The sequence below is a fragment of the Ranitomeya imitator genome, chromosome 6 (genome assembly GCF_032444005.1).
Source record: "Ranitomeya imitator isolate aRanImi1 chromosome 6, aRanImi1.pri, whole genome shotgun sequence".
Lineage (NCBI taxonomy): Eukaryota > Metazoa > Chordata > Amphibia > Anura > Dendrobatidae > Ranitomeya > Ranitomeya imitator.
In genome coordinates this window covers 323,242,203-323,268,610 of record NC_091287.1, presented here as the reverse complement: position 1 = coordinate 323,268,610, position 26,408 = coordinate 323,242,203, and the positions used below count along the sequence as shown (strand labels likewise).

The 26,408-nt window shown below is 41.7% G+C and overlaps 1 protein-coding gene across 1 annotated transcript in view; it reads right to left on the bottom strand.

The window, feature by feature from the left end:
- The window catches only part of GMPR (guanosine monophosphate reductase), a 139,232-nt gene extending 113,168 nt beyond the window's left edge, over window positions 1-26,064 (bottom strand). The window contains exons 1-5 of the mRNA XM_069730827.1: window positions 25,663-26,064; window positions 12,238-12,357; window positions 8,877-8,960; window positions 5,959-6,132; window positions 2,052-2,133 (exon numbers count right to left, since the gene is read on the bottom strand). Coding sequence (XP_069586928.1) covers window positions 2,052-2,133; window positions 5,959-6,132; window positions 8,877-8,960; window positions 12,238-12,357; window positions 25,663-25,749 — 547 coding nt within the window. The 5' untranslated portion in view covers window positions 25,750-26,064. The remainder of the gene's footprint in view (window positions 1-2,051; window positions 2,134-5,958; window positions 6,133-8,876; window positions 8,961-12,237; window positions 12,358-25,662) is intronic.
- Window positions 26,065-26,408: the final 344 nt, after the last annotated feature.

Genomic DNA, 26,408 nt, shown 5'->3' with positions numbered 1-26,408 from the left:
CACTCTCTGCACTTCAATGCAGGCACTACATGTGTGGTGTCCACAGTGAAGCATGGAGGGGGAGGTGTGATAATGTTCAGGTGCTTTACTGTTGACACTGTTGGTGATTTATTTGTAAAGGGTTACCAGGACTGATGTGCGCCCCAACTACTTAAATTTTGTTCTGTTTCTATTATTACTGTGTATGTCACTGTGTATTTATATAAAGTATCATTACTGTCACTGTACTGTATTTATATAGGGAAAGCGCAGTATTCATTTTTGGCCACTAGATGGGACATTATATTGACCTAGCTGTGAATAGGTATTCTGTGTAGCAAATGGTTAAACATAGGAGGTGGATAAGGCAGGGAGGACTTCCTGATAGTAGTCAGTTGGGGCCCGGGCACTCGTGCAGCTTACTTGGGCTAGCCAGCCTGGGCAACACCATGCCATGCAACGTTAAAGAAGAATAAAGCCCAGCCTTATAGCATCCCTGGTCAGGACCACATCGGGAGAAGCAACAGCAACAGTGCTAGCGGTGCAGTATTAGTGGGACTGCAGTTGCTAGAAGAGGCTAAGCAGTACGGGCAGATCACTCAACATGTGGCAGCTTATTGCATGGGCTAGCACCCTCAGAACCGGTGTGAAACAGCAGAGGGAGGTACAAACGGAGCGAAAGGTACAGTCCGTCCCGGAAGAAAGCTTAGCAATGGAGAGAAAAGAACAGGGACAGAGAAGGAATTGCCCATTGTTAAACTTGATGTGGATGCTGGAAATAACTTGGATGTGCTGTGTAAAGAACCAAGTAAAGCAGTTGTTATCAAAGTTGAGCTGGATTGTCTCTCTCTTTGTGTGACACTCACGACAAGGAGTCTTCAGCAACCCAGAGAGGAACCTGATGGCGCAGAGACCCAGAATGCAGGTATGCCAAAGGAAAGGCACTATTGTACTGTGAAGAGAGGCCAGGGTGTGATACAGTGATTATTCTCTGCCATAACTACCTCCCTGGCCCACCCTCACATATTCAAAATTTAAGGTACATTAATCCAGCATGGCTACCACAGCATTATTTAATGATGTGACATCCCATGTAGTTTGCACTTCGTGGGACCATCATTTGTGTTACAACATGACAATGACCCAAAGCACAGCTCCAGGCTTTATTAACTATGTAAACTAAAAAGTAGAGGGATGAAGTGCTGTGTCAGACAACATGACAGCCACAATCTCCCAATATAAACTCAATTGAGATGGTTGGGGATGAGTTGGACTGCAGAGTGAAGGCAAAGCAGCCAACATGTGCTCAGCACCCCTGAAAACTTTTTCAAGACTATTGAAAAGCCATCCTAGGTGATACCTGATGAAGCTGGATAAGAGAATGCCAAATATAAGGTTGCCATCAATGTGCAACAGAAGTACTTTGAGAAATCTAAGGTTAACTGCATGTTTCACATGTGTTGCTTTATTACCCCCTTGTTTCAATATGTGTTCTTTCCTGATTTTGCTGCCTTTAGTCTGAATTTGCAATGTGCACATTCCAATCAGAACAAGGAGAACCATTGCATTAACAGATGTGTCCAAACATTTGACTGATTCAGTCTGCACAGAAACCCAAATGTAAGGAGATGTTATGACTTCAGCACTTATGTACCTTCTCATTGAGCATTCAGTGGGCATCTGTGCACACTGTTATTAATGTGAAATAGAGTAATAAATATAAGCTTCCATTTCCATATTTTATTTGGATTTTACCACCTTGGCCTCAATGAAATGCATGAAAGTATAAGAAGCCACGTAAACTAGATCCCAAAGCCCAGTATCTTATTGCATGCGCTGTAACAATCTCACAGAAAATAACAATACAGTGAAGATTACTATAAGTCATATATCAATATCGATTCATATCAGCATTCAGCGCCTTTAAACTTGTAATGAACAGTTGGGTACTGCGGTATAATTTTGCGTATTGAATTGGAAGAATCATAAAAATGTAAGAATCTGTCTGTGATTAGGATTCAGCTTTTAGGTATTTAAATGAATGATAAAAAATAATTTGTACTTGAACTTGCCTGGTCCAATGCCAACTTTTATTATGTCAGCTCCTGAAAGGATGAGCTCCTCCACCATTTCACCCGTAACCACATTTCCAGCCTATAAAATATTAACACATTGCAAACATAAATAGAAATAGAGATCACAATGCTCTTTATGCTGTAAAACATTCCAGATTATTTTTGCTAGTAATGATAATTCTTACAAACCTAAATAGCCCAAACCAAGGAACTACGCACACTCTAATGAAAAGCTGTTCTGTTCTCCAGCTTATTCTCCAGTTCTGATTGTCTGGATCTCATACCGACAGTAGGACATCAAAAATCAAGACCAGCCTTTGCTTCAAGTCTGAAACATCAGTTTTTCCAACAAAAAAAAAGATGGAAAATGCCTCTTGGCTATAATAGTGTTTCCACGCCTCAAAAGCAGGCCTACCAACCATCCAGGAATTGTGGCACAGTTCTTAGAAAGAAGGGCACTTTTCTCCCATCCGTTCAAAAAAATTTGATGCATCAGTGATTTTTTTTGAAGTTGGAGAAACTTATAGAGATTATTCGGACAGTAATTATCATCATTCTACAGATTACAGTGAATGCAGCTCATGTCTTAATAACATTTTGGCTTGTAGACATGACACTTATCTTAATGATTTATAATGGTTTTCCAATGTGTCTGTAAAAGATATTGTCTGTCCGTGATTTTTTGATAAGTTGTGCAGAAAAAATGAAAAAAATCAAGTTGACAACCCAGCTCAGGCCTTTTCTCGCTATTTCTTCATATATGGTATCAGTGAACTAATTTGTTTCGTAACTTTGTCTGTGCCTGGTCACGTGTAAAGGTACCGTTACACTAAACGACTTACCAACGATCACGACCAGCGATACGACCTGGCCGTGATCGTTGGTAAGTCGTTGTGTGGTCGCTGGGGAGCTGTCACACAGACAGCACTCTCCAGCGACCAACGATCAGGGGAAAGACTTCGGCATCGTTGAAACTGTCTTCAACGATGCCGAAGTCCCCGGGTAACCAGGGTAAATATCGGGTTACTAAGCACAGGGCCGCGCTTAGTAACCCGATATTTACCCTGGTTACCATTGTAAAAGTTAAAAAAAAAAACTGTACATACTCACATTCCGATGTCTGTCATGTCCCCCGGCGTCAGCTTCCCGCACTGACTGTCAGCGCCGGCCGGCCGTAAAGCAGAGCACAGCGGTGACGTCTGCCTTCTGGCAGTGGCCTATTTGTGGTAGACCAATTGATTTATTATGTTGAAATCCTAGAGTTGGACCCTCATTTCCCTATCATTTGCTAACAGAGAAACTGGGAAGGCCTCAAAAAATTACATGTGAGCGGAGTGTTTTTCTTTTTCTTTCCTATGTTCCTGTTTACTTGTGCTTAAACAAAACAAACTTTTGGGGTTATTCTATTAGGTGTGTCCTAAACTCCACATGTCATCATTCTCCAATATGGTGTTTGTTTTCTATTTCTGGATATGTGGTTGGTATATTTTGGCTAGACAAGGCAATTCCCCAAGTCAGACACATACAGTAAATTTCCTAAATTTAGCATCTAAATGAGCCTCCATGGAAGACAGTGACTCACAGCTTATGAGTCAGAGGGAGCAAACAAGCCCTAAAGGAACTTATTGAGATGAGCAAATTATTATCATAAACAGCACCTGGAGCTTTAGGAAAGTTACATATTTTTATTTCAATCAGCCATTACAGAAAACATTTTATAATTCTGCTACTTTTGTGTAACTCAATAGTACTATTAGCATGGAATATGCCTGTAGGGTATATAAAAGGATGAAATGTATATCTCACTGTACTGATAGTTTTCTACCGCGACACAATTACATACAACAATCCCATTATACCGCTTTCCATTGATCGCAGTTATGAATATCCAGCTTGACAAATATTTCTACGATCATTAGAGCCCATTAGTGGTTCCAGAACAAAATTCTACTGAGACAGTGAGGTAATGGCTGTTTCACTAATGTCTGTATACACACATTCTCCCATTAGTGCAAACACGGGGGCAGAGACATATTCAGCATACAATAACAAAAATGTGACAGCCTATACCACACCCAGATTTCAAATGGAAATAAAGGACAATATTAGTAGTGGTTAAATAGAGGTGTATCTAGAATATAAAAAAAACATTATTGGAGAGAGATTTCCCCAATAACTCAGTTAAATTAGCTGTAAGTCAACCTGAAGAATTCCTTTTACGCTTTGATGAATAGATATAAATCTCCCTCTGTATTGATTATGCTGTCCAGATCAACTAATTTCAATGCAAATCATCAATCTCATTGATTCTCTAATGTTGGACAAATGATTGTTAAATGTTGGGATTAGGGATGAGCGGACCCATGGAAGTTCGGGTTCTGGTACCTGACCTGACCCAAACTTGAACCAAAACCCAAACCCCATTGAAAACAATGGGACCTGGATTTTGGAGCAGGAAAATATTCTCTCTCTCTTGGAACTCCTAACGCTGCAACGGAGTTCCGGGAGAAGTCCATGTTTGGCATTTAGCCCTGGACTCTTCAGCCCTGGCATTTAGCCCTGTCATTTAGCCCTAACTGTTCTATACGAACACCGAACTTTTAAGTTCGGGTTCGCTCTATCTATTTGGGACATTCAGAGCTTAAAAATTCTACAGCTCATATTTTGGTGCCAGATAACACAGGACACCTTCAGAGGTCTTGAGAAACCCATGTCTGAAGAGGTCAGGACTGTTTTGGCCTAAGATTGACCTACACAGTACTAGAGAAGTGTTTTAATGGTTCATCTGATCGGTGTACATAGGGATGATTATGCGTACCTCTGAAAAAGCTCCCAATGTAATCTTTTCCAAAGGCTAACCAAAGCATACATTGGTCATCTGCTACCATGTTTACTTCTTTAAAAACAATTATACTGGACCCTTCTGTATGGAATGGCGCAGGCGAATATGCTATTTCATATTGTTGAAAAATATAAGTAGGCAAACTAATCTTTTTCCCCTCTTTTTCCTGGTTTTATTCACTTTATTTTTGTTTCATTTTTACTTTTGCAAGTGTCACTTTATATGTCTCACACTAAAATTTGCTAGATGGAAGTCTACTTTTATGATATTTAAACATAGCCGAAAATAAACCCTAAAACAAATGTATGCGAAAATATATTTCTGTATTATTTATAACCCCAACCTCTCTTATGACATTGTTTGATCAATCATTGTAATTATTGATTTTGTCAATCAGTACATGCTTTGAAGTTGCTCTTACTGTATATGATTCTTCTATTGCACTACTTGCTGTTACAGTGTTTGACATTTGTTGATTGTTATATATTTCTTTAGAAAATGAATACATAAAAACCATAAAAAGGAAACTTATATACATATAGTTGACATCTGTGACTGGAGGTTGGCAGCGTAAGCAAAATCTAACATTATTTGCATACAGATGCCTGACATCTCAGACACACATCTGGCTGCATTGCTCAAATATACACTCAGAACTTTATTTATATTCATAAAATTTCATTTTTAAAAATGTTCCATCTAACACTTTAAAAGGACTTTGTCAGCACAGAGTGACTGTTCAAATTAAGTCCCGCCGCTCAGTGCTTCACGGCGGGACAATCATTTATATGCATCTTCCCACCTGTTTGTTTTCCCTTTGTCTCCACCTCCTCTTCTTTGATTGACAGCTTGGGCTTCATAGAATCAGAGAAGGGCAGAGATAGATGGAAACCAAGCAGATGGGAAGGTGCATATAAATGATTGGCTCCGCCGTGAAGCACCGAGCTTGGTTTGAACAGTCATTCTGTGCTGACCGAGTCCCTTTAAACCTGAATTTGGAAAATATATGTATGCAAACCCAGGATTAGCAAATAGTTTATGTGATGACATAAAATAACTTACCATAATAGTGTGGTTGGGAAATTTGGCATGTACAGTCTTCACAAACTCTACAAAGTGTTCTGAATATCCATTAGCTACATCCAAGCAAATGTATTTTAGAAGAGGAATGGCTTCCAGGATGCTGCTCAGCTTGTCAAGATCAGCTTGACTGCTTCCAGAGCTTGCTGCTACGTGCTGTGGTAGAACACAATGAAATTAGAAATGTCTGAAAAAAATAGCTAGAATTAACCATTAAAACTCTATCCTCGTCATAAGGTAATAAGTCAATGAAAGCAATTTTTACAATCTACCTAGGAAGTATGCAATTGCTTTATTAGCTGATTTTGATGCTACAGTATTACACAAATTCAATCTATAATGATGATTATCTTTTATCATTTGCGTATTCTCTACAACAGTGACAGGCATTAATGCATCTGAGACATGATGGGGACTTCTGACGCTGAGGCAATTACAGGGACATTTGATGTAGATGCTCCAATGGAAGCATTTTAAGGACGTACAGGTGGCTGGGACAAACTCTTAAGACAACTTAACTGACTTTCTATCAGAAATGCTGGAACCAATAAAATAGTCCCAAGCCTTTTCTTCCGCATGCTACTTTGTAATTTGCAGTCACCATGTACCACATTTGTTTAGCTATTCGTTTCAACGTCTCTAATTTTCCCTACACTGACTGTCAGCGCCGGCCATAAAGCAGAGCACAGCGGTGACGTCACCGCTGTGCTCTGCTTTACGGCCGGCGCTGACACAGTCAGTGCGGGAAGCTGACGGCGGGGGACGTGACAGACATCGGAATGTGAGTATGTAGTGTTTTTTTTTTTTACTTTTACAATGGTAACCAGGGTAAATATCGGGTTACTAAGCGCGGCCCTGCGCTTAGTAACCCGATGTTTACCCTGGTTACCAGGGGACTTCGGCATCGCTGAAGACAGTTTGCCGAAGTCTTTCCCCTGATCGTTGGTCGCTGGAGAGAGCGGTCTGTGTGACAGCTCCCCAGCGACCACACAACGACTTACCAACGATCACGGCCAGGTCGTATCGCTGGTCGTGATCGTTGGTAAGTCGTTTAGTGTAACGGTACCCTTAGAGTGCTGGGGTCTTGGGACAACATCTGTAAGGAGTTTGTATGTTCTCCCCATGTTTCCGTGAGTTTCCTCCGGGTTCTCCGGTGTCCTCCGACACTCTGTAGACATACTGATAGGGAATTTAGTTTGTGATCCCCAATGGGGACAGCGATAATATCTATAAAGTGCTGTATAAGTGAGTAAAATAAATAAAATGGTGTGGGTGCATGGTGAAGGGCGGCTTTAGGATTATTTTAAGCAGCATTAGTCAGTTGTGTATTTATGAAATATAAGAAAGTGAGGTAGCGGCTGCACCAAACTAATGCTTATAAAAGAGGTGCACTGACATGTTAATGGGACAGGAAATATCCACAAAACTATAATTTTGAATTAAGTGTAAGCAAGGGAGATACCCTAATATGTCCCTTTGTACACACTGACTGATACAATTTTAACGCTTTTCCTTTAAAATAGTTTATTGAAAGTTATATTTTAACGGTCTTTAGTTAGGGAGCAGTTGCTTTTTTGGCAAATTGAATTACAGGTGTATGGTTCTGGCTCGATTATGGCATGCCAATGAGTTGCCATGATTGCCAGGCTGGGATTTATAGGTGATAGTTAATTTTCCTATAAACTGCAATTATAGAATTATGAAATCATCCCAGGCTCAAATCCCATATGAGGGTAAAAAAATAAATTGACATGTTAAAAAAAAATGTCCCCATCCCCCCCAAAAAAAGAAGCTTATTTGGTATTCCTGCTTCCATAAAAGTCCAATCTTAATGTTATCAAAATATCAAATTATTTAAGACATAAAGTACATTTTATAATGGGAAAAAAATAAAAACAACATAATTGCCATTTCTTTGGTCACCGCACTACAATGCCATAGAAAGCGATCAAAATGTCATATGTACCCCAGTATAATGACAATCATGTAGCCAGGTCAAATTTTGCTGCATAATAAACACTGTAAAATTTCATTTTACTTGAATTAATTTTCCCATTTTCAGCATATTATATGATAAAATTAATGGTGTCATTTGCAACTCTAACTTGTCCCACAGGGAAAAAAAGACCTCATACAACTATGTCCACAGAAAAATAAAAAAGGTTATGGCTCTTAGAAGAGGAAGAGGAAAAAATGAGAAAGCAAAAACAAAATCTTTGAAAAGGTTAAAGGTAATCTGTCACCCCCTGGACGCTTTCAAGCTATTACTATGGGCATACAGGTAACAGAATGATTAAAATAGTTTTATCTGACTTATTCAAAGCTGCGGCCTAGTTGTGGAGAAATAGTGTTAATGTTTTATGTTAATGATTTCTTCCAGGCTCTGGGGTGTGCGATGCCTGGAAGAAATCTCGGCCTCCTGTCTTCATTATAATACCACCCCCCTCCCATGCATGCCTTACTGCCCTGTGTGCAGTTGTGGCAATGTAATCATGCGCCTGCGCCCTGCACTCACGCTGTTCTGGGCAGAGTCTTCATCACCGGTGCCTGCGCAGAACCAGGATGAAAACACGCTAAATATAGGGGTGGCGATAGGTCATTTTGTTATGACACAAGCTACTCTATATCCACAATACATGTACTCTTCATAAGTCAGGAGAAAGGAGCCACATATTCCATGAGATAGGTGTCTTCTACAAGTCCATCAGCTGACAAGCCTGAAAAATCCAATGTGCTAGTAATAATCTGACCATATTGTACAGGTATAGAATCATATTCACCATTGTAAGAACTACAGTCTATACATCCTGCAATGTAAGGTGTCAGTACATTTAAGCGTTGCTAAAATCAGAAACTCAGCATTTCCCAACTGCTAACTGAAAAAATTAAACTATTCATACCTCGAGGCATTCTGGAGATGTAGATGCAAAATTCTTCCAGTCTTCTAATGTATAATGCTTGTGAATTGCAGTAAATAATGTATGCTGAAGAAAAAAAGAGGATTGGTATATTTGTCAGAACACTTTCAAGAATGTAATGTATATATGTCATCTTATAGATTTGCCGAGGATGGATATTAAAGAAAATACAGTACTTTATATGCCTAAGCATGGGATTTAATCTGTATTCTCTGCAGACTTGTCCATCATTCCACAAGACATGGGTGAATCCATGAGAAAAAAAAGAGGTCTAATGTGTGTCCACTTATTCCTATGGGCTACATAAGTATGATCTGGGTGATCGGTATTCCAATTCATATGATATCTAGAAAAATAGCCACGTACATTGTCTGCATAAAATCTGGGGCACTTTTTGGTACTGTGAGTCCATAGCAAACTATGGGCACTGTACAATGGATCCATAATCTCATTTTATACAAATAAGACTTAATCTGCCCTCAGGCAATGAGAAAGGTCATCGGAGTTCAGTGCTCGAACTGACGTCATTGAGTTGAATTGAGTTCATTGGCTCTGAACTCCGATGACCTTTCAGATGGCACCGCAAGCATGAGAACTTTCTCACGCTCGAGGTAATGTCAGTGAGGTGTAAGGAGTTCATTGGGTATAAACACCTCTCAACTTTAGCACATGACCATGAGGCACTGAGCTGAGCAAGCACATGTCGCTCAGTGTCTCTGCTGGATGGCAGGCTGTATAGTCACATCATGCAACAATGCAGCCCGCTATCTACATGTATCAGAGCTAGATGCAACGAGGGACAATTGGATTATTATCTTCTCAGTGGACAGCTCAGGAATACGTTTGTTTATTATTTGAATTCTTTTACAGGGGACATTGGCTACAGTGGATTGGGTGAAAGGTGAGTATAAGTATTTTTGGTTAACTCAATAAAGGACTTTATTCTCGATGTTATTTTTTTCACAATTTAACTATGGGGTTAGTAATGGAGAGCGTCTTATAGACGCTCTCCATTACTAACCCCTGGGCTTGATGTCACCTGACAATACAAAGGCGACATCAACCTCAATACTATCACCCCACTTACCACCGCACTAGTGCAAGTGAGAAGAGCGAGGCTAAGTGCCAGATTCGGCGTATCTAATGGTTGTGCCATTTCTGGGGTGACTGTGAGCTGATGTTTTTAGTCTGAGACTGGCCAATAGCCATTGCCCCTTCCTAAGCTGTTAATATCAGCCCACAGCTGTCTCTTAGCTTTTGCTGTTATTAATTATAGGGGGGACCCTATGTCATTTTTTGGAGGGTCACCCAATTTTAATAAACAGTAAAGGCTAATTATACAGCTGTGAGCTGAAATTAATAGCCTGGGAAGCTCCATGTGTATTACCAATTTCCCAGGCTATAAACATCTGCCCCCAACTATCCGCATTCCCTTTGATGGTTAATAAAATTTTGTGGGACTCCACGCCATTTTTTCAGAAAATAATGTATTTATTAATAGAATACATGTACAGTAAACTACAAATGCAAAGCAATGATTATATATCTCAATCGCATATTTATATCTATCTATCTGTCTGATCTATCTATCTGTATATCTATCTAGTTATTATATACAGTGATTACAGAAAGTATTCAGACCCCTTTAAAGTTTTCACTCTGTTTCATTGCAGCCATTTGGTAAATTCAAAAAAGTTCATTTTTTTCTCATTAAAGTACACTCTGCACCCGATCTTGACTGAAAAAAACAGAAATGTAGAAATTTTTGCAAATTTAATAAAAGAGAAAAACTGAAATATCACATGGTCATAAGTATTCAGATCCTTTGCTTAGACATTCATATTTAAGTCACATGCTGTCCATTTCCTTGTGTTCCTCCTTGAGAGGAGTTGGAGTCCAGCTGTGTTTAATTAAATTGATAGGACTTGATTTGTAAACGCAGACACCTGTCTATATAAGACCGCACAGCTCACAGTGCATGTCAGACCAAATGAGAATTATGAGGTTAAAGGAACTGGCCAAGGAGCTCAGAGACAGAATTGTGGCAAGGCACAGATCTGGCCAAAGTTAAAAAAGACTTTCTGCAGTACTCAAGGCTCCTAAGAGCACAGTGGCCTCCATAATCCTTAAATGGAAGAAGTTTGGGACAACCAGAAGTCTTTTTAGACATGGCCATCCAGCCAAACTGAGCAATCGTGGGAGAAGAGCCTTGGTGAGAGAGGTAAAGAAGAACCCCAAGATCACTGTGGCTGAGCTCCAGAGATACAGTAGGTAGATGGGAGAAAGATCCATGAAGTCAACTATCACTGCAGCCCTCCACCAGTTGGGCCTTTATGGCAGAGTTGCCCGACGGAAGCCACTCCTCAGTGCAAGACATATGAAAGCCCAGATAGAGCTTGCTAAAAAAAAGCACACGAAGGACTCCCAGACAATGAGAAATAAGATTATCTGGTCTGATGAGACGAACATAGACCTCTGTGGTGATAATTCAAAGCGGTATGTGAGAAGAAAACCAGGCACTGCTCATCACCTGCCCAATACAATCCCAACAGTGAAACATGGTGGTGGCAGCATCATGCTATGGGGGTGTTTTTCAGCTGCAGGGACAGGATGACTGGTTGCCATTGAAGGAAACATGAATGCAGCCAAGTACAGTAATATGCTGGATGAAAACCTCTTCCAGAGTGCTCTGGACCTCAGACTTGGCCAAAGGTTTACCTTCCAACAAGACAATGACCCTAAGCACACAGCTACAATAACAAAGGAGTGGCTTCAGAACAACTCTGTGACCATTCTTGACTGGCCCAGCCAGAGCCCTGATCTAAACCCATTTGAGCATCTTTGGAGAGACCTGAAAATGGTTGTCCACCAATGTTCACCATCCAATCTGACGGAACTGGAGAAGATCTTCAAGGAAGAATGGCAAAGGATCCCCAAATCCAGGTGTGAAAAACTTGTTGCATCATTCCCATGAAGACTCATGGCTCTACTAGCTCAAAAGGGTGCTTCTACTCAACACTGAGCAAAGGGTCTGAATACCAATATTGGACCATTTTTTTTACGGTGACGAGTGCGAACCCTTAAAAGCACCAACTGTCATTTCCTATCTTAGGAAAGGGAAAAACTATCTTCCCTCAATACAGATTTTACCAGTGAATAGAAAGTGAAAGATTAATCCAGGAGGGGAAAGAAGCTGATGTTTCTGATAATATCAAAGGTGTGTACTATTGATTTATGCATAAAAATTAAAATGATGGTTACTCTTTAATGTCTTAAAGCAACATAATGTAGTGATTTTTAATTTAAATGGATTTTAAAGAAATATTTCTGGATGGAATCTCACCTTGCCCAAAGCTTTTGCCATTTGGAATGTACCCACAGTGTCCATATTGGCCGCAATAATCGGGATTCCAGTATAGGTTTGTTTGGAGTTGCGGAATGTAAATGTGCGCACCAGATCTACCTGTAAAACACAACCACAAATGCATGAATCTTCAGAGTTTTATGTTCAGTCTCATTATTCTCTCACTAAATGGTTTATATGAGATTACCTGACTACTTACTTATCAAAAACTATGCCCCCTACGTCCATAGCCAGAGGCTGATGTTACAGCTCAGCTCAATTCAAGCAAATGAGTCAGAGCTGCAATACCACAAAGAGGCTAAGGACAAGGGGGAGCTGTTTCTGATTTACAGTCGACGAGATGCAGCAACAATAATGCGCACTATTTGATAATCATGTTAAAATTATAATGTGAAAGAAACATATTCAGCACGCAGAACTGAGAATTATGTAGCTAATATAAGTAACAGCATGGGTATAAGTCTCTGCTTTGTAGGGAACACGGAGTTACCATATCTACATGCACAAGCTGGCTATACACATTCTATTACGCATCACAGAACCCATGAATACATTGCTGATTTCACTCACAGCCAGCGAAAGCTAGAAATAAACTAGATTATGCTGCAAGCTGTACATGCTAGATTAACAATTAATTAAAAATGAATCTGAGAAAGGAGGGCAGCTCCAGGCAAATATCAGTGATGCCATAATGCCAGTCTGAACCGAGTGTCAGCTTGGCCGCTCTTATCGGACAATCACATAGATGTCATTCGACATGTTAACTTTGAAGACTAATTTATACAAGTCTTAAAGGGAATCTGTCACTCCCTCCCTTTTAAGCTATCGCTATGGGCATACAGGTAATAGAATGATAAAAATAGTCTTACCTGTACGCCCATACAGGTGTAGGAAAGATATATATATCACAACACAGCACAGATAAAGGCCATAGATAAGACAGGTGACATGAAACATTCACTCTCCTTATCTATGAACTGTCCCAAATATTTATGGACATACCTGTTTATCACTTACATAATGGTAATTCTGCTTCACGTCACCTGTCTTATCTACAGTTGTGGCCAAAAGTATTGACACCCCTGCAATTCTGTCAGATAATACTCAGTTTCTTCCTGAAAATGATTGCAATCACAAATTCTTTGGTATTATTATCTTCATTTAATTTGTCTTAAATGAAAAAACACAAAAGAGAATGAAGCAAAAAGCAAAACATTGATCATTTCACACAAAACTCCAAAAATGGGCCAGACAAAAGTATTGGCACCCTCAGCCTAATATTTGGTTGCACAACCTTTAGCCAAAATAACTGCCACCAACCGCTTCCGGTAACCATCAATGAGTTTCTTAGAATGCTCTGCTGGAATTTTAGACCATTCTTCTTTGGCAAACTGCTCCAGGTCCCTGATATTTGAAGGGTGCCTTCTCCAAACTGCCATTTTTAGATCTCTCCACAGGTGTTCTATGGGGTTCAGGTCTGGACTCATTGCTAGCCACCTTAGAAGTCTCCAGTGCTTTCTCTCAAACCGTTTTCTAGTGCTTTTTGAAGTGTGTTTTGGGTCATTGTCCTGCTGGAAGACCCTTGACCTCTGAGGGAGACCCAGCTTTCTCACACTGGGCCCTACATTATGCTGCAAAATTTGTTGGTAGTCTTCAGACTTCATAATGCCATGCACACAGTCAAGCAGTCCAGTGCCAGAGGCAGCAAAGCAGCCCCAAAACATCAGGGAACCTCCACCATGTTTGACTGTAGGGATCGTGTTCTTTTCTTTGAATGCCTCTTTTTTTCTCCTGTAAACTCTATGTTTATGCCTTTGCCCAAAAAGCTCTACTTTTGTCTCATCTGACCAGAGAACATTCTTCCAAAATTTTTAGGCTTTTTCAGGTAAGTTTTGGCAAACTCCAGCCTGGCTTTTTTATGTCTCGGGGTAAGAAGTGGGGTCTTCCTGGGTCTCCTACCATACAGGCCCTTTTCATTCAGACGCCGACGGATAGTACAGGTTGACACTGTTGTACCTTCGGACTGCAGGGCAGCTTGAACTTGTTTGGATGTTAGTCGAGGTTCTTTATCCAACATCCGCACAATCTTGCATTGAAATTTCTTGTCAATTTTTCTTTTCCGTCCACATCTAGAGAGGTTAGCCACAGTGCCATGGGCTCTAAGCTTCTTGATGACACTGCGCACGGTAGACACAGGAACATTCAGGTCTTTGGAGATGGACTTGTAGCCTTGAGATTGCTCATGCCTCCTCACAATTTGGTTTCTCAAGTCCCCAGACTGTTCTTTGGTCTTCTTTCTTTTCTCCATGCTCAATGTGGTACACACAAGGACACAGGACAGAGGTTGAGTCAACTTTAATCCATGTCAACTGGCTGCAAGTGTGATTTAGTTATTGCCAACACCTGTTAGGTGCCATAGGTAAGTTACAGGTGCTGTTAATGACACAAATTAGAGAAGCATCACATGATTTTTTGAACAGTGCTAATACTTTTGTCCCCCCCCAGCTTTTTATGTTTGGTGTGGAATTATATCCAATTTGGCTTTAGGAGAATCCTTTTTGTGCTTTTTCATTTAAGACAAATTAAATGAAGATAATAATAACAAAGAATTTGTGTTTGCAATCATTTTCAGGAAGAAACTGAGTATTATCTGACAGAAATGCAGGGGTGTCAATACTTATGGCCACAACTGTATGAGTTTTAATCCTTTATGTTAATGATTTTTTTAAGGCTCCGGGGTGTGCGGTGCCTAGAAGAAATCCCTTCCTCCTCTCTTCATTACAATAGCACCCCCTTCCCATCAGTGTCACGCTGACGTATGAAGTGCAGTTACAGTACTGTAATCCTGCACCTGCTCCCCGCACTAGCGCTATTATCTGAACCTTAACTGCCCTTTTGTGGGCATTGTCTTCATCCATCTTCAGCGCAGGCGCTGGCGAGTCTCTGCGCAGTTGCAGTGATGCGCCATTTCAAGAAGTGTGAAATCATTTCACGAAGCGCCACATTTGTAACTTCTCAAGAATCATGTATTAATGCATGTTCGGTTTCATTTACACGTCCATTTTTTTTCTCGTATGTGAAAAAGGGGACTAATTTTCCTTAGTGTGCTAGAACAGATTATCATCCTTGTTTTGGTTCAAGTGTAAGGTTTTCCAATCAGTAATTGCTTAGTTTTTCTCATATAAAAAAAGTTGTGTTCCCATGCGGTCGGCGGGCATGTCAAAATGATGCATCCGCTTACATCCACATACATCCACATGTCCTGCATACCCAATTTTAAACATAGGTACGCAAAATGCATGATTCTAGAAGTAGGACCTAAGCGGAAGAAGTGTGGAAGTGGGCGGAGCTTCAAGGAGGAAGTAAGCAGCTGTCCGCAAAGCCCCGGTACGCAAGTGTGAACGTAGCCTTAGAAAGTACCTCCCTTGTACCCTGAATTTTTACACTACCATGACATTCTCTCAAGCAGCTTTCATCAGGTAGTCACCAGGAATAGTCTTCCAAAAGACTTGCCAGAGGTGCCAAGCAATTGTTGGCTGCTTTTCCTTCGCATTGCAGTCCAACTGATTCCACACCATCTCAATTGGTTTGAGGTAATTGTGGGGGCCATGTCATCTGAAGCAACACTCCATTCCTCTTCCTCTTGCTCACAAAGCTTGTACATAGCCTGGAGGTATGTTTTAGGTCACTGTAACATTACTACACACATTATGGTCCCACTAAGTGCAAACTAGATCCAGATGGGATGACATGTTATTGCAGAATGCTGTGGTAGTCATGCTGGGTAAGTGTGCCTTGAATTTGAAATAAATTACCAACAATATCACCATCAAAGCACTCTCACATAACAAGTCACGCTTCATGATCCACAGTGGGCACCTCACATATAAAAACCATCCTTTCACCTTTTCTTTGACTTTGACTCATCAGATCACAGCACAGATTCCCACTGATATAATGATCAGTCATTCTGCTGCTTGGTCCAAACAAGCCTCATCTTCTTGTTTGTGACTGTCAGGAGTGTCGTCTTTGCAGCAATTCGAAAATAAATGTCTGCTTCTTGCAGTCTCCTCTGGACAGTTGATGTTGAAATGTGTCTGCTACGAAATGTCTGCACATTATATATGAGAGCTATTATTTTGAAGTGCTGTCAATTTGCAGTTAATATGACTGGTACCTCTGATGAACTTATCCTCTGCGGCAGAAGTCATTCTTGATCTTCCTGTTCCCATGAAAGCCAGTTTCATCATAGTGATTAATGGTTTTAATTATTCCACTTCAGGATACCTTCAAGGTGCTAGTATAGTATTTGCCGGATTGACTGACTTACATGTCATAAAGCAATGATGGACTGTCATCCATCTTGAATTAGGTGAGTGATCCTTGCCATATTCTGTATTAGAACAGTTGTGGAATAGTGTTGTGAATTCTGTGGCTGAATTCACTCCTGTGGTCACAAGTGGTACTGCAGCTTCTGAGCTTCCTCCCTCAGGTGTTCAGGTGAGCTCGTTAACTGCTTCATTACTTAACTCCGCCTGATGCTGCTATCCTTGCTCCTTGTCAATGTTTCAGTGTTGGATCTGAGCTTCTCCTGATTGTTCCTGTGACCTGCTGCTCTGTATAGCTAAGTGCTTTTTGCTTTTTTGTTGCTTTTTTTCTGTCCAGCTTGTCTTTTGTTTTGCTGGAAGCTCTGAGACGCAAAGGGTGTACCGCCGTGCCGTTAGTTCGGCACGGTGGGTTTTTTTTTGCCCCCTTTGCGTGGTTTTGCTTTAGGGTTTTTTGTAGACTGCAAAGTTCGCTTTACTGTCCTCGCTCTGTCCTAGAATATCGGGCCCCACTTTGCTGAATCTATTTCATCCCTGCGTTTTGTCTTTTCATCTTACTCACAGTCATTATATGTGGGGGGCTGCCTTTTCCTTTGGGGAATTTCTCTGGGGCAAGTCAGGCCTATTTTTCTATCTTCAGGCTAGCTAGTTTCTTAGGCTGTGCCGAGTTGCCTAGGTAGTTGTTAGGCGCAATCCACAGCCGCTTTTAGTTGTGTTTAGGATAGGATCAGGTGTGCAGTCTACAGAGTTTCCACGTCTCAGAGCTCGTTCTTGTATTTTTGGGTATTTGTCAGTTCACTGTGTGCGCTCTGATCGCTAAGCACACTGTGTTTCTGGATTGCCTTCATAACACCTGTCATTAGCACACATAACAGTACAAGGAGCCTAACTAATGATTCTCAATAGAGGGAAAGAAAAAGTTCTGACATCATTTTTTTTTTTTTTCTCAGCTCTGTGTTCACTTTTTTTTTTTCCCCTAGACATTTGGGTGATTCTGGACACAGGTGTGGACATGGATATTCAGGGTCTGTGCTCTTCAATGGATAATCTCGTTATAAATGTACAAAAAATTCAAGATACTATTGATCAGAAATCTATGTTAGAACCAAGAATTCCTATTCCTGATTTGTTTTTTGGAGATAGAACTAAGTTTCTAAGTTTCAAAAATAATTGTAAGCTATTTCTGGCCTTGAAACCTCATTCTTCTGGTAATCCTATTCAACAGGTTTTGATTATTATTTCTTTTTTGCGCGGCGACCCTCAAGACTGGGCATTTTCTCTTGCGCCAGGAGACCCTGCATTGAGTAGTGTCGATGCGTTTTTCCTGACGCTCGGATTGCTGTACGATGAGCCTAATTCAGTGGATCAGGCTGAGAAAAATTTGCTGGCTTTGTGCCAGGGTCAGGATGATATAGAAGTATATTGTCAGAAATTTAGGAAATGGTCAGTACTCACTCAGTGGAATGAATCTGCGCTGGCAGCTTTGTTCAGAAAGGGTCTCTCTGAGGCTCTTAAGGATGTCATGGTGGGATTTCCTATGCCTGCTGGTTTGAATGAGTCTTTGTCTTTGGCCATTCAGATCGGTCGACGCTTGCGCGAGCGTAAATCTGTGCACCATTTGGCGGTACTGCCTGAGGTTAAACCTGAGCCTATGCAGTGCGATAGGACTATGACTAGAGTTGAACGGCAGGAATACAGACGTCTGAATGGTCTGTGTTTCTACTGTGGTGATTCCACTCATGCTATTTCTGATTGTCCTAAGCGCACTAAGCGGTCCGCTAGGTCTGCCGTCATTGGTACTGTACAGTCCAAATTCCTTCTGTCCATTACCTTGATATGCTCTTTGTCGTCGTTTTCTGTCATGGCGTTTGTGGATTCGGGCGCTGCCCTGAATCTGATGGATTTGGATTATGCTAAACGTTGTGGGTTTTTCTTGGAGCCTTTGCGGTGTCCTATTCCATTGAGAGGAATTGATGCTACACCTTTGGCCAGGAATAAACCTCAATACTGGGCCCAGCTGACCATGTGCATGGCTCCTGCACATCAGGAAGTTATTCGCTTTCTGGTGTTGCATAATCTGCATGATGTGGTCGTGTTGGGGTTGCCATGGCTACAAACCCATAATCCAGTATTGGATTGGAATTCCATGTCGGTATCCAGCTGGGGTTGTCAGGGGGTACATGGTGATGTTCCATTTTTGTCGATTTTGTCATCCACCCCTTCTGAGGTCCCAGAGTTCTTGTCTGATTATCAGGATGTATTTGAAGAGCCCAAGTCCGATGCTCTACCTCCGCATAGGGATTGTGATTGTGCTATCAATTTGATTCCTGGTAGTAAATTCCCTAAAGGTCGATTATTTAATTTATCCGTGCCCGAACACGCCGCTATGCGCAGTTATGTGAAGGAATCCCTGGAGAAGGGACATATTCGCCCATCGTCATCACCACTGGGAGCAGGGTTCTTCTTTGTAGCCAAGAAGGATGGTTCGCTGAGACCGTGTATTGATTACCGCCTTCTTAATAAGATCACTGTTAAATTTCAGTATCCCTTGCCATTGTTATCTGACTTGTTTGCTCGGATTAAGGGGGCTAGTTGGTTCACTAAGATAGATCTTCGTGGTGCGTATAATCTGGTGAGAATCAGGCAAGGAGATGAATGGAAAACTGCATTCAATACGCCCGAGGGTCATTTTGAGTATCTAGTGATGCCGTTCGGACTTGCCAATGCTCCATCTGTGTTTCAGTCTTTTATGCATGACATCTTCCGTGAGTATCTGGATAAATTCCTGATTGTTTACTTGGATGACATTTTGATCTTCTCAGATGATTGGGAGTCTCATGTGAAGCAGGTCAGAATGGTTTTTCAGGTCCTGCGTGCTAACTCTTTGTTTGTGAAGGGATCAAAGTGTCTCTTCGGTGTGCAGAAAGTTTCATTTTTGGGGTTCATCTTTACCCCTTCTACTATCGAGATGGATCCAGTTAAGGTCCAAGCCATCCAGGATTGGATTCAGCCGACATCTCTGAAAAGTCTGCAAAAGTTCCTGGGCTTTGCTAATTTTTATCGTCGCTTCATCTGTAATTTTTCTAGCATTGCCAAACCATTGACCGATTTGACCAAGAAGGGTGCTGATTTGGTTAATTGGTCTTCTGCTGCTGTGGAAGCTTTTCAGGAGTTGAATCGTCGTTTTTGTTCTGCCCCTGTGTTGTGTCAGCCAGATGTTTCTCTTCCGTTCCAGGTCGAGGTTGATGCTTCTGAGATTGGAGCAGGGGCGGTTTTGTCACAGAGAGGTTCTGATTGCTCAGTGATGAAACCGTGTGCTTTCTTTTCCAGGAAGTTTTCGCCCGCTGAGCGTAATTATGATGTGGGCAATCGAGAGTTGCTGGCCATGAAGTGGGCATTTGAGGAGTGGCGTCATTGGCTTGAAGGAGCTAAGCATCGCGTGGTGGTATTGACTGATCATAAGAACTTGACTTATCTCGAGTCTGCCAAGCGCTTGAATCCTAGACAGGCCCGTTGGTCATTATTTTTTGCCCGCTTCGACTTTGTGATTTCGTACCTTCCGGGCTCTAAAAATGTGAAGGCGGATGCTCTGTCTAGGAGTTTTGTGCCCGACTCTCCGGGTTTATCTGAGCCAGCGGGTATCCTCAAGGAAGGAGTCATTGTGTCTGCCATCTCCCCTGATTTGCGGCGGGTGCTGCAAAAATTTCAGGCGAATAAACCTGATCGTTGTCCAGCAGAGAAACTGTTCGTCCCTGATAGGTGGACTAATAAACTTATCTCTGAACTTCATTGTTCGGTGTTGGCTGGTCATCCTGGAATCTTTGGTACCAGAGAGTTAGTGGCTAGATCCTTCTGGTGGCCATCTCTGTCACGGGATGTACGTACTTTTGTGCAGTCCTGTGGCATTTGTGCTAGGGCTAAGCCCTGCTGTTCTCGTGCCAGTGGGTTGCTTTTGCCCTTGCCGGTCCCAAAGAGGCCTTGGACACATATTTCGATGGATTTCATTTCTGACCTTCCCGTTTCTCAAAAGATGTCAGTCATTTGGGTGGTCTGTGATCGCTTTTCTAAAATGGTCCATCTGGTGCCCTTGGCTAAATTGCCTTCCTCCTCTGATTTGGTACCTTTGTTCTTTCAGCATGTGGTTCGGTTGCATGGCATTCCTGAGAATATTGTTTCTGACAGAGGTTCCCAGTTTGTTTCAAGGTTTTGGCGAGCCTTTTGTGGTAGGATGGGCATTGACCTATCCTTTTCCTCGGCTTTCCATCCTCAGACTAATGGCCAGACCGAACGAACCAATCAGACCTTGGAAACATATCTGAGATGTTTTGTTTCTGCAGACCAGGATGATTGGGTGTCCTTTTTGCCGTTGGCTGAGTTCGCCCTTAATAATCGGGCCAGCTCGGCTACCTTGGTTTCTCCATTTTTTTGCAATTCTGGGTTCCATCCTCGTTTCTCTTCAGGACAGGTTGAGTCTTCGGACTGTCCTGGTGTGGATTCTGTGGTGGATAGGTTGCAGCAGATCTGGACTCAGGTAGTGGACAATTTGATCTTGTCCCAGGAGAAAGCTCAACTTTTCGCTAATCGCAGACGCCGTGTGGGTCCCCGACTTCGTGTTGGGGATCTGGTTTGGTTATCTTCTCGTCATATTCCTATGAAGGTTTCCTCTCCTAAATTTAAACCTCGTTTTATTGGTCCGTATAGGATTTCTGAGGTTCTCAATCCTGTGTCTTTTCGTTTGACCCTCCCAGACTCCTTTTCCATACATAATGTATTCCATAGGTCGTTGTTGCGGAGATACGTGGCACCTATGGTTCCATCTGTTGAGCCTCCTGCCCCGGTTTTGGTGGAGGGGGAATTGGAGTATATTGTGGAGAAGATTTTGGATTCTCGTGTTTCTAGACGGAAACTCCAGTATCTGGTTAAATGGAAGGGTTATGCTCAGGAAGATAATTCCTGGGTTTTTGCCTCTGATGTTCATGCTTCCGATCTTGTTCGTGCCTTTCATGCTGCTCATCCTGGTCGGCCTGGGGGCTCTGGTGAGGGTTCGGTGACCCCTCCTCAAGGGGGGGGTACTGTTGTGAATTCTGTGGCTGAATTCACTCCTGTGGTCACAAGTGGTACTGCAGCTTCTGAGCTTCCTCCCTCAGGTGTTCTGGTGAGCTCGTTAACTGCTTCATTACTTAACTCCGCCTGATGCTGCTATCCTTGCTCCTTGTCAATGTTTCAGTGTTGGATCTGAGCTTCTCCTGATTGTTCCTGTGACCTGCTGCTCTGTATAGCTAAGTGCTTTTTGCTTTTTTGTTGCTTTTTTTCTGTCCAGCTTGTCTTTTGTTTTGCTGGAAGCTCTGAGACGCAAAGGGTGTACCGCCGTGCCGTTAGTTCGGCACGGTGGGTTTTTTTTTGCCCCCTTTGCGTGGTTTTGCTTTAGGGTTTTTTGTAGACTGCAAAGTTCGCTTTACTGTCCTCGCTCTGTCCTAGAATATCGGGCCCCACTTTGCTGAATCTATTTCATCCCTGCGTTTTGTCTTTTCATCTTACTCACAGTCATTATATGTGGGGGGCTGCCTTTTCCTTTGGGGAATTTCTCTGGGGCAAGTCAGGCCTATTTTTCTATCTTCAGGCTAGCTAGTTTCTTAGGCTGTGCCGAGTTGCCTAGGTAGTTGTTAGGCGCAATCCACAGCCGCTTTTAGTTGTGTTTAGGATAGGATCAGGTGTGCAGTCTACAGAGTTTCCACGTCTCAGAGCTCGTTCTTGTATTTTTGGGTATTTGTCAGTTCACTGTGTGCGCTCTGATCGCTAAGCATACTGTGTTTCTGGATTGCCTTCATAACACCTGTCATTAGCACACATAACAGAATAGGGCTCAGCACTGTATGGAACACTGCCTCTGCAAAATGCACATAATGGTTGCAAACATTTTCTGAAAGAGTGCTGAGGTAAGAAGAGGCTTATCAAACTGCTGTTCTTGCGATGCCCACCTCCTGCTTGCTTCACAGGCTCCCCGGCATCACACTCCGGTGCAGGCATACTTATCTGCTTTGTTGAGAGCAGAACAAATTCCTGCAGTGCGCAGACACTGGGCCTCTCTGACCTTTTCCGGCACCTGCACACTGCAGTGCTTAGCTCTGCCCTCAACAGGGCAGATAAGTATGCCTGCACCGGAGTGTGATTCCAGGGAGCCTGTGTGGATGACGCAGGAGCAGGAGGGCAGCATCGCAAGAAGATGGGAAACGCCGGACCAGGACCAGCGACACCCATCGGACCAGACCACCCACAGGTGAGTATAATAAAAGTTATTTTTCTTCTCTTAGAGGTTGGATCAGGGACTTATCTACAGCATTACAGAATGCTGTAGATAAGCCCTGAAAGGCGGTGGCCGTAACTCATATCGGCCAAACCTGGTGACAGGTTGACGTGGCCTGCTCTTGTTGAGCTCAGACAAGCTGAAACTGCTAGGTTAAGGCAGGTTAAGTTAGAGAGGACCTCCTTAATTGGGGCAACTACAGTTTTGCCATTGATGGTTGAAGGGGTGTCATCTGTGGCCTCCATAGGCTGTGCGAGAGGCCTGCTGTAAGGAACACTTTTGTAATTGGTGCAGATTTCTGTACTTTGAAAACCTAAGTTCATGTTCTCAAGAGCACTTGGAGTAAATAATGATTCACATAAAAATTTTATGAGCCGCATTAGGTCTACTTGGCAAATTTTTAATCTGAGCTTAATGCGCTGCATTGCTTTAAAGGTGGAAGGGGCAGCTCCAGACAATGAATGGCCAATGGTTTGAGTGGATACCTTTTTTGCAGTACACAAAATCATATCCTGTTGGAAACATGTTTATACGTTTTCACAGTATACATTGAAAAATATCTTCCTCAACTGTGATGTCTAATTAAGATGTGCGTGTGGAATTGAGATGAATTTGTGTGCAACTTTAAAAAATAAAAAAAAACTTTTGACATTTTCTTCTGCATTTTGAAAATAAAAGGAGTGTAAAAGAAGGTGCAATAGTCAGTGCACATAACATTGTGGGTTATAGATAATTTAGTGATTAAAAATGTACAGTATAATTGGTGGAGAAAGATTGAATTTGATGGACCCAAGTCTTTTTTCAACCTATGTAACTATGTAATGATAGAAAAATTAAAAGTCAGGTAACAGAGTTACCAACTTATTAGTACAACTGACATTCTGTAAGGATGGAAGACTGAGGATGGGGCAGAAGAGGCTGCAAACACTATCCATAGTGTAACGCTTACTAGAGAATACAAAACAAGTTTGAAAAACACTAAAGAAGATAAAAGGCCATGGGTGCAAGTTTCTCCAAAGAGAAAAATGTAGACCAAACAAATGATCCTATGTGGATTTTAATTTTTATTCCTAAAAACATCATTCCTGCTATTGGGACCATATTGTCTTACATGAAAGAACTTTGTTTCTAAAAAAAAAAGCTGCAATCTGTTTGAACATGATTGAGTGATACTTTCAGCTGATAGCACTTGACTACCTAACAGCAAAAACTAGTCAGTATTTTTTATTGTGGTTTTTTTTTTTTAAAGATGTTTAGATCGAGGCCTTAACTAATGCTGAAAAAGGATTTTTTTTTTCAGGGGAAATTTTACACAAAAGATTTCTTTGTCTGATAATTGCATGCTACATACTTCGCGACAAATAGAAAATAACACCAATCATGCAATAAATGAAGCAAAAGGAAAATACAAGTGCATCCCTGCTAAGAGAATATCATAAAGACATTGTGCAGATATAGGCAGGAGATCCGGAGGACCATCCCTCTATGAGACTTGCTGTAAGCAGATGCAGCTGCAATGCAGTGATGTTCAGAGCAGCCGTCCTGGATATGTGAACCACCATAAAATGACTATCTGTCTGTCTTTGTAAGAACATGACGCGGATCTTGAAGATGTGATACCTTAAATTACCTAAGGTTTATTTGACATGGCAATTTCCCAGAAAGTCTCTATGTTAGAAGGAGACACCCCCAGCCTGGAGTGAATAGAGCACATGCCTGATAAAAAATCTGTTGCAGCAAGAATGCCTTGAAGGTGACTTCCTATTCTCCCAAGAAAAATACGCTGAATTTATATACCACAGGCTCGCTACTGTGCAGGAATATTTTATTACATTGAAATTCCAATATATAATGTAAGAACTGATTGCAATGTAATTTGATGTACAATGATGCGTGGCAGCATTGTGTTCAATGTGAATTATATATATTCTTGATATACACCACCTAAATGTAGCATTGCATGGGTTAATAGATTGCAAAATATATGAAGCAGTCATGTCAATCAGGTAGGACAGCTAACAGGACAGTGGCATCCCTGCACTGAAAGTGTTACAAGGGGCTGTGGGGTCTACATAAATGAGTTTCCCCCAACAGGTCAGACTAGTTGGCGACTAATCACAGGGTTTCCAACAAGCAACGTTGAACTTTGAGGAATACTTTATGCAGTCACAAAGAAATGTTTGCACGGTATTAGTCCGTCTTATGTTGTTGCACTGCGTAAGAAGCCAGTATGGCATGCCAGGCTAACACACACTGCCGACTGTCATTGTCATTAGTGTTTATTCTTCTGCAGGCTCAGCCTGACTAATCTACTTCCAACCAGAACTATGAGTTGTTCTTTCCTCTGCCAAGGTGAAATACTGAAGGTGAAAGCAAGGCTGAAGCCCAACAAGATACAAATCCTGAGCTCCCCACTCCCCCGCTGTGAACTCTAAATTCCTCATTAGCAAAGAAAAAAAGTGGAAATTTCCATTTGCACTGACAGATGTCTTCTAAGAGAAGTTGAGTTTATGCCTACAACTGCTGTAATTTTTCCAGATTTTGTGAATATGACAAACAGCACTATTAATGTAAATCCACGTTGGACCTTGAAAGATCAATAAGCCTTGGTTGTTATGCTATTGTACAATATATATGTTAAAAAGTCATGAAGGCGGCACTAGAGTTCAAGTCTTCTTCCCCTCTGAAGAGGCAATTTGCAAATAAGTAATGGCGTTAATAGTAAAACGGATAAATGTTATCTATAGTGTTTTCTTTGAGGAGGAAAGGACTCACCTCTGATCTGCTTTTGAGGCTGCTCCTCTTGGGCCTGACCAGGACATCTTTAAAGTCCAGCTTGAGGTCTGCGTCCACTCTGGGCATCCTTATAACTGACTAAGATCCTTTAATGCTGTAATGCAGTGGTGAGCAGCAGCTATTCCTCCTCTTTGCTCCAGAGAGTGTATTCCAGATCAGATACAACCCTGAAACAAGCAAAGCCTGTATGATCTTCAGCAAGAGTATTTATAGTGCGGAAAAGGCCAATAGTGAATGGACAAGTCCCATATCTTTATTAGGCAAGTGCTGTTTTTAGAAAGGGATCAGCAACGGAACTGGAGTCTTCCCTCTGGCTCCTGTTCTGCCGGCTGACAGGGCGAGAATGTGTGTGTAATAAGAGTCTACGCTCTCCATAGCAGTGCTGCGCAACCACACCAAAGCTCTGCATAAGGACAACAATCAATGAGGCTTTTTTTCCTGCAAACAGAACTGGAGGAACAAGCCGGCAGGGATTATTTCATGACTAAACACAACGAATGAATGTATGAATGAGACCCAAATCATGCTCTATTGTATATAAAAGAATCACCGCTGCACTTGTCACTGAATGAATATCATGATAACGAAGAGTAGTTTAAATTATATCATACAGTTAAAGGGGATTGTCAGATGATTTTTGTGAGGTATAGTATCCTGAAATAGTTACATAGATTGAAAAAGACCTAGGTCCATCAAGTTCAACCTTTCTCTACTTACTGTACATT